This window comes from Hakea prostrata, chromosome 8 (assembly GCF_041222555.1).
Source record: "Hakea prostrata isolate BN-2017 chromosome 8, UWA_Hpros_2, whole genome shotgun sequence".
Taxonomy (NCBI): Eukaryota; Viridiplantae; Streptophyta; class Magnoliopsida; order Proteales; family Proteaceae; genus Hakea; species Hakea prostrata.
In genome coordinates this window covers 44,342,112-44,351,472 of record NC_142607.1, presented here as the reverse complement: position 1 = coordinate 44,351,472, position 9,361 = coordinate 44,342,112, and the positions used below count along the sequence as shown (strand labels likewise).

The 9,361-nt window shown below is 37.1% G+C and overlaps 1 protein-coding gene across 1 annotated transcript; it reads left to right on the top strand.

The window, feature by feature from the left end:
• Positions 1 to 1,162: 1,162 nt before the first annotated feature.
• HEME2 (Uroporphyrinogen decarboxylase) lies at positions 1,163 to 8,815 on the top strand. The gene is made up of 6 exons (XM_089166106.1): positions 1,163 to 1,360; positions 2,369 to 2,493; positions 3,448 to 3,558; positions 5,720 to 5,908; positions 7,124 to 7,249; positions 8,223 to 8,815. The coding sequence occupies exons 1-6, from the start codon at positions 1,252 to 1,254 to the stop codon at positions 8,736 to 8,738; spliced, it is 1,176 nt and encodes a 391-aa protein (XP_089022232.1). The 5' UTR covers positions 1,163 to 1,251; the 3' UTR covers positions 8,739 to 8,815.
• Positions 8,816 to 9,361: the final 546 nt, after the last annotated feature.

The following is a 9,361-nucleotide window of genomic DNA, read 5'->3' as shown; positions in this document are numbered from 1 at the left end:
GCCCATATCAAAATGTCTCAAAGTGGTTTACACTACAACTCATCCAAATGGGTCCTTTCTTATCCTCTTGGTGGCTCCTGTGTTGCCCTTGACGAGGGACTGTTTGATAGATTTCCTAGTATATCACCAAAAGGGTGGGTTTAGCTGGTAAATAACCAACACTCTTTAGTAGAAAGGTCACATCACAGTCGACTTTTTTTGATATTATATGTAATAGTTCTCTTCTGTTTTTTACTATATACAAGAATTCCCTATTAATCCCCTCCAAAAAAGAAAAGAAAAGAAAAGAAAAGAAAAGAAAAGAAAAGAAAAGAGGGGGTGTTGGTAATTTATTGTATTAAGATCAGTATTTTATTTTGAGAACTGAAATGGAGATAGAAGGTAATTTCCATTTAGAACCTCAGAGATTATTAACTAAGACATATTTTATTAAAAAAAAATAAATTTGTATTTGGCACTTTTATCTATCGTATCAGAAAACCCTCTCTACTAGTAGAGTAATCCATTCTACTACAAGAGTAATCTTTTAACAGGATATGCTACATACTAAGAGTTCAAGAAAGGGAAAATCATGTAATTTTCCCTTTACTTCTTGTGATTGCAGAATTATGAGAAAGGGCCTTTGGGATTGAGAACTAAGCTTCTCTTTGAGACGTCAATGTTTTTTAATATTAAACAATATAAAATTTTTAACACTATTCACCAATATAACTATTTTAACACTCTTTACCAGGATCAAATACATGAAACTTTATAATTTTAATGCGTGCAGGAGTTCATAGTCTACGGTCGACCCGATGGGTTGGTTCTATGCTATTTTTTTGGGCGGTCTATTTTAGATCGTTTAAGCGGATTTTGTTGAGTTCAATAATTTTTTGGAAGCCATGCTTTTTTGCTTTCAGATGTGATTAGACCAACTTTTCCATGTGTAAGTTTATGAGGTTTGGTGTAATGCACAAGAAGTTATTCAACTACGTATAGTTCCATTCCTAGGACATGGACTCATGGAGGAATGTATCTACGCTTTGAAATGTGAAAAAAGATATTACAGCCAAGTAAATGTAAAATGTCATTTTAAAAAAAAAATTTTTAAATTTGAGAGATAGCAAATGAAAATTACCATGTTTCACTATTTTCCAACGTAGGGCTGATGCCGCGGTGCCTTGGATTTATGACTCGAGAGATTTGAAAATTGGAGATGCGAAACATGTTTGTCTGAGATTATCCAAACTTCACGTTGAGAGGTCGAAAATGTCTTGTAGCTCCGCTTGTCTCTCATTCAGCTCGCTCTCTCTTATTCCCAAATCAACATGCGCTACTCGCTCAAGATCAAAGTTTAGTATCCACTGTTCTCTTGGAGGTAGAAAGTCTCACATGAATTTTGATAAAATCTGTAGTTTAATTTGTTCATTTATAAGTTCTTTCCTGTTTTTTTCTTTCAAATTTGTGGAACTAGGTTTCTTGTACATGCTAAATTTGCTTATGGAGATCTTAGTAGTATTCCTTGCCTTGACATTTGGTTTTGGTTTCGCCTTATCCGTTTCTTGTAATTTTCTGTTGTTGGGACATCCTTCTAAAGATAAATTCTTCTACAAAAATTTAGTTGATTTATCCTCCTAAGTAAACGGAGGATTTTGTCTTCCTTCTGTGGGGAATCAAGTGGATAAATGCGATGCTCTAGATAAGTTGCGTAACATACCTGCAGACACTGAATGTTGTTTATTGTCAGTTCGAGTTCCCGGTTGGGATATTAAGTGACATATGCATATGCTAAGTATAGTTGAGATGAATATGTTACTGACAAATGAGTGGCAAAATCAGAAGGACAATATAAGGAAGGAAATCATTATAGTTACAAGAAAGTCATCAGAGGTGGCATGGCCATGTCCAATGGAGGTCTTTGGGTGCCTCAGTTCAGAAGTGGCTTGATTTTGATAGAATGTGCTAAAAGAGCTAGGGGCAGGCAGGCCTAAAATGACCCTAGGAGAACTGGTTGGAAATATATGCACAGTTTAGGCCTTGCTCCAAGTATAACATTAAATAAAGCAGTTCGGAGGAAAAGGATACACACATTGTTGACCCCTGTAATTGAGTTTAATACTGGTTTTGTGGGTGCGTGTGTGTTGTGTTCATTTTCATTTCCCTTATCTTGTCTTCACTAGGATCCGTGTAGCCAAGCCCATTTAGTTTGGGATAAGTTTTAAGTTGTCATTGGGTGCTAGTATAGGATTGGATTGGGGATATAACATTTAATCCAACATATTCAACACCCCCCGGCAAAAAAAAAAAAAAAAAATGAAAAGAAAAAAGAAAAATTGGTTTGTATGGAGTCAAACTTCTTAGTTCTTATCCTTGCATTTCCTTTCAGGGACTGTTACAGAGCCGAAAGTTACTACAGCTGCTGCTGAACCTCTATTGCTAAATGCTGTCCAAGGGAGAGAAGTTGAAAGACCACCAGTTTGGCTTATGAGGCAAGCAGGGAGGTATATGAAGGCAGGTTACTGTTCTGGGTATTGATGTGTCCTTGGCTTCATATAAATTTTCTTAATCTGTCTAAGCTTGTTTGAAAGTTGTATCAACTATGGGTCGTCTTCTTATTCAAATACAATTTTTGGAATCATTAGATATGAAATTTTATGTGATTGAGGTAAGACTGTAGGAAAAGCCTCTCAGCAAAAAATGTTGAAGTAAGACTGTACGAAAAATGCATGTGGAAGCCTTCGGCACTAGGTTCACCCTTTCTTTATGGAATATTACTTTTGAACTAAATTAATATTATTGTGACCATGCTGCTCTATTGAGTTAGAACAATGACTTTTTCTTCTTCCATCAGTTCTTGAAGGAGATATATGTTTCTTCAGCTGATCTAACTATAGGCTAGTCTCTGAAAGTATAACCAGGCAAAGAGCACTACTAGACATGATTCTAAAATTAATTTTTTGGAGATTTTTGCAGTGCGTGATTGGTAACTCCTCAAACATTTATTGGATGTTCTGCTCTTAGTTTTTGTTGATGGGTACATCACCTGCAGATAACATGCACTCTGTAATCCGACCCCATTCTTAAGTTAACCATTTTGGCTACTCTCCCCCCCCCCCCCCCCCAATTAGCTATTGTAAAGAAGCCTCCAGCTTAGTGTACTTGCTTATTCTAGTTACTGCTACACTAGGTGTATGAGAAATTTCTCCTAACATTCTGATTTCGTAAAATTGTGTCCACATTTTTCCAGATTTCTTTCAGATCATAGATTATTTCTATGAATTTTATTTGTATTTATGCTTGCTACTACAAAATTGTAAACAGTTAAAAACCAGAATAGCTTTCCAGCCATCCATATGTTGACATGATTACCCAGGTTTTCACATTCTATCATTTAAAGGGATGATACTTGCCTTCTATCTTTCTTTTCTATGTTGGGCTAATGTCTTGTTTAATTGATTCTGGCAGAGCTACCAAATCCTCTGTGAGAAGTATCCTTCGTTTCGGGATAGATCAGAAAATGTCGATCTTGTTGTTGAAATCTCTCTCCAACCATGGAAAGTATTTAGACCTGATGGGGTAAGATGCCTTATTAGAAACTATATCTTATTTGTTGATACCTCCCTACATGAATGTTTCCACATAATATTTAACTGATCTTGTGGTACTTCATTAGTCTTTGCCTTGTGTTATTTAATAATATAGAGCAAGCTGTGCTTAAATGAGCAGAGCAGGATTGCTCGGATAAAGCAGTTTTGGGAACATCATTTGGCTTGTTATTAAGCAAGCTTTTAATCCACAAAAGATATGAGGTAATGATGTTGTTTTCAGCTCAAACCTTCTGCAAGTTCTTCATTGTTGAAGGTTTGGCTAATCCTACCACACTATCATTACTGTGGATTTTCCAGTACGAAGTAAACAGAGTTTCACTTTCTTTTCTTTTTTTTGGGGTTGGGGGGGGGGGGGGGTGGAGGAATTCTCTCTTTGTCTTGTTCTTGCAAGTGAATATAGCTTCTATGTGGAACTATTTACATGATTTTATATGTTGGTATCACATAGAATTATCTGATCCAAATGGATGTAAGTAGGGGAATATGAACTATTATGTACTCTGGACCAACCGGTTGACTTTGTTTATCGGGTTGTTTTTTTCCTTGTATCATGTCATTCAAAATGATCCACATCAGTACAGCCAGGTTTTGTCCATGCTAGGATCATGACCTTTTTCAATTTCGACGATGGTGGAAATGGTATAGCATGCAATTTGAGGTCTTTTAACATTTTGCCTTTTGCATTAAGGGACCATATTCAGTCGCTATTTCACCCTCCTCTGTAGTTCTGTGCCATATCTTGGTGATGTTTTGGTTCCAACCAACATTGTAATCCCAGTCGGAACTAAGCTTTTGAACCTTGAATAGCATATAGATCTTGAAATCTTCGCCTATGTGGAGGAGAGGAAGATGACTGCTAGTTTGGTACCATTACCTGTTCTCTGGATTTGCTTTCCTGCACCTTCCCCACGAAGGATGACGGTGTCTTGGTTACTGATTTGTTGGCTTCTATCTGAGGGAGCTGTAGGGTGTTTGAAATACGTGCTTTGACGTAAGTGGAATGTTGTAACTGAGAAGAATATTTTTCTGATCTAACCTTTTTGTCATTACTTGATGATGTTTATGGTAGAACGCCATGGGGCTGATCAGTTCCAAGTCCCAGAAAGATGGGATCAAAAGAGTCTAATTGACCTAAAACATGTTGATGCAAGACATTGGAATTTTTCAAGGGTCTGCAATCATTTGGTGGCTTTAATACCCTATATGATGCCAGTTGATACACAATTCTGGTGTTCCAACTTGTGAAGGAATCAAATTTAGCTGCTGATAAGAAAAGTCCAATATATTCTTGGATGGGTACCCACTTTATACAAAATGTTAATGAGTACAAAAAAGAGGATCTAATGTTTTCTGAGATTCATCAGAATAATAGAACTTGAGTCCTCAATTTTAAGCTGGTGTAGTTAACCTGACCAATTGAATAGGCTAAAACCTCGGGATTTGGGAAGACAAATTCAAGGGACTTTTGTGCTCTTCTGTGCCCACTACTAAGAATCAAAGGCCTGCTTTTGAATTGGACCTAATGTATTTATCTGGATATCTTTGGTTTAGTGTTTGAAGATCAGTGTGCATTAATTCCTCCTCTATGCTTGAGCAACTGCGCTTCTGGCACAGGCTGTTACACCATGTGGAAATGGAATCAATTACAGCCTATGGCTGTTCTGTCCAATATGACAGATGAGGAGGATTTGGTAAATCCTGTTCATCCATCTGGACAGTGCACGAAGGTGTTAAGTTTTGTAAGTTACATACTATTAGGGACTAAGAATGGTAATCCTTTGGATAACAGGGCACGCTCAGAAGGCTGTCATCTAATTTTGGAAGGCAATGGAATTGTTAAATTTTGATTTTGTTGAGTCAGTTGCAATTTAAGATCTCAACAAAACCAACAGTAGGTAGTAGGTAGTGCACAGTCACTTATCTTTGACCTAGCTGGAATTTAGACGTTCATGTAGCATTCATCTTTTTTGGCTCCTTGCATTCTTGTTTTACTAGAAAATAGGGGCATTAATTGTTGTCTCTTGCATCAATCACTATGATGACCCCTGTGGGTTACTTACAGTTTGAACACCTTGTCAACCATTGCAACTTCTTATCTTTTTGGTCTCATGTTGGTTGTATTGTAACAGGTTATTTTATTTTCAGACATTCTCACCCCTCTAGCGGGGATGAATATACCTTTCGACATTGTAAAAGGAAAGGGTCCGATCGTGTTTAGTCCTCTTGGAACAGAAGCTGATGTTGATCATGTGAGAGAATTTATTCCTGAGGAATCAGTTCCATATGTTGGGGAAGCATTGACAATCTTACGCAAGGAGGTTAGATTGGTGCATCTCTATTGTAATTTTGAATGTACAACCAGTGGAGTTCTAATAATGTTTGCTTTGCTCCTTCGTTTTCATAAGCCCTCAGATAAGATGTCTATTTTTTGAGATAGAGAATCATGTTGCTATGCTTGTAATATGGGTTTCGTTAAACTTGGGGAGACAATTAGACAATGAATGAGCTTGTTGACTGATTGAGCAGGAAAAATCCTGGTCTTCTCTGCCTGCGATGGATTGAAACAAATCTGAGGGCTTTGCGAAAATTTTATTTGGAATTTGTAGCTTTATATAAGGAAGGGGTGGGGGAGGGTGGTTACTATTTTATATATATGGGGCTTTGCCCTTGGCCTCCAGGAGATTCAAACTTTGAACCTCATAATTATGAGGCGCCGGTTTTTGCCAACTTAGCTTGGGGTGGTGTTGTGAATTTTGGTTATGATCGGGGGGGGGGGGGGGGAGGGTGGTTACTATTTTATATATATGGGGCTTTGCCCCTGGCCTCCAGGAGATTCAAACTTTGAACCTCATAATTATGAGGCGCCGGTTTTTGCGAACTTAGCTTGGGGTGGCGTTGTGAATTTTGGTTATGATCGGGGTGTTGGTTCTGTGGTCTTTTTTGAATGGTAAAGTTACCGATTGGACAGATCTTCAGTGTCCTGCATTAAAAGCATAGCACCATAGCTGGAGTTTTGCAGGCATATCCACCATTTGGTTTCTCTAATTGGGATATTCCTTTGTATGGGTTAAAAACATCATATGATCAACTGTCTGGGATAAAATTTATTCTGGGCCAAAGCTTTCATTGTGTATCAATATATAGATCATGGTACTAGATTGTCCACCAGTGCTTGCATTTTCTATTAAGTCTTTTGGACCTTACATTATTCAATATTTTTGTCTAATTTATCTAAATTTAATCATGCAATTGTCAGTTGATTAGCACTTCTGAGAAAATAAATGTCACTCATTAGTTTTTGTCAGGATAAATTGGGTGGTTTTTAAATGCCCTTACACATGCATCAGCCTAAGATGTTATAAAAGATGTGCTATCTCATCCCTGCTGAAGTTATCTTGCGCTGTTATTTTTCATTTCTTCATTTCAGAAAGGAAGTTCTTTGTTTCTTTTATTTAGCCAAGTTGGAATTATGGTTTGGAACATTGTTAGATATTTAGGTCTGCAAAATATTGAACCTCGTCTTCAATTCTCAGGTAGGTAATGAAGCAGCAGTGCTGGGTTTTGTGGGGGCTCCATTCACTCTTGCTTCCTATGTGGTGGAAGGTGGTTCATCAAAACACTTCACGAAAATAAAGAGGCTGGCTTTCTCTCAACCCAAGGTACATCTGCCGTTTTGTTTGGCTTTCTCCAGACTTTCATGGTTTTGTCTTTCAAATTCAATGATATGATATCCTCAGATGTTGACTCTGCAAAAATTGAACAGAAAACTATGCTACTATGTTGTGAGAATACAGTTTTGATATTTGTAATTGATAGCAAAATCTTGGATACACTTTCTCGGTTCTCAAGGCTTTTACAAAGTATTTCCAAGCCTACTTAGAAAACCTGTAATATTTGTTCGAAGCTGATAAAGAAACTTGATTACCTAATTGTTGGCATAACAGTGGTTTACTTATGAGCTTGTGTTTTAATACATGAACTGTCTGGACAAACTGTAGGCATTCAATGATACCTTTAGATTAGAGTTTATTGCAGGAGAGATACCTTTTAATTAGAATTTATTGCAAGTATACAGTGATACATGGTATGAAGGAAAAAATTGGCAGTCTCAAAATTTAAGTGAGGGGTCTATTCTGTCTTTCTGGAAAGAATACATGCAGACTGTTCTTTCTAATCTGGCTTGGCATCAAGAACAGAAAGATAATATTTGAAAGGAATATACATTTAATAATTAAAATAAGTCTTAATTATTTATCTAAAGAAGATGAGAAGTGAATGGAGATTCTTTCTGATGGTACTTTTAACCTCTGGACCAAGTTCACCATATGTTTTACTTTGTTGTCTTTTTTGTTTCATTTGCTTGTTAGAAGGGAGTGGTTCAGAATAAATCACTGAAATGCTTGCTGACTTGTTTAGGTACCACTATGGACTGACTTCTGTCTTGCATCAGAGGATGTTGCTGCAAATTTATTACATTTTGGTGGTTCTTCATGTAGTCCTAGTCATGAAATATATGCCATAGGAATATCATTTATGTTACTTCTGTGCAGAAAGATTACCTCCATATCTTGTTGCCTAAGTCTCTGTTTGCTAGTGGGTTTCTGGAGACTTACCAACTATTTCTCCCAACAGGTCCTCCATTCATTATTGCAGAAATTTGCAACCTCAATGGCAAATTATATCAAGTATCAAGCCGACAATGGAGCACAAGCTGTACAAATATTTGATTCATGGGCAACTGAGCTCAGCCCAGTAGATTTTGAGGAATTCAGTCTACCATATCTGAAGCAGATTGTAGATACAGTGAAACAAACCCACCCAGATTTACCTTTAATCCTTTATGCAAGTGGATCTGGAGGTTTGCTTGAGAGGTTACCTTTGACTGGTGTTGATGTTGTAAGCTTGGATTGGAGTGTAGATATGGCAGATGGTAGGAGACGTTTGGGACCTGATGTTGCAGTTCAGGGCAATGTGGATCCTGGTGTCCTATTTGGTTCAAAAGAATTCATCACCAATAGGATAAATGATACAGTGAGAAAAGCAGGGAAGAGTAAACATATTTTGAATCTCGGCCATGGGATAAAAGTAGGGACACCTGAAGAAAATGTTGCTCACTTCTTTGAGGTTGCCAAGGGAATCAGGTATTAGAACGGACCCTCAGGGCCTCAGCTGATGTGATGTTTACTTCTGAACTTTCCTTATCCAGTTTCTTTTTTTTTTTTTTTTTTGTTTTGTTTGAATGAAATGATTTCTTTTTCAGTTTCCAAATTTTGTATTATCTCCAAATATGTGTTTTCTCTCTGCGGTGCGTGAGAACTCAACTGTCCCATATTTTTTGTCGGGGTGGGACGAGGTTGGTGGTATCTGTAGTTGCCATCCTGGTTGCCACTTGATCTTATGGATATGAATTATTCACAATTTTTTTTTTCCTTTTTTTTTTTTGGGCTTACATTACATGGGAAATTGCTTGGGTGATATGCAATTAATGCGTAGACCGTCCGTTTTTTAAAAGTGTTTAACTGACGGTTGAGATCTAAATCTTGGTTGAAATCTCAATCTCGAATTCGTGGCATTGAAGTCTTAACTCCATTAGATGAGATCTTCTGCGGAATAATAATTTCTGTTACAGGCTGAAGTTTTTATTTTTTTTGGCCTTTTATTAAACTGCAATCTGAAAAGTTGAAATATAGTTCTCTTTTGAGTTTCAAGAGAAAGAGAAGCATACAAACAGTTATTACATAATCATGCTTTCCTCTTTTTTTTTTTTTCAC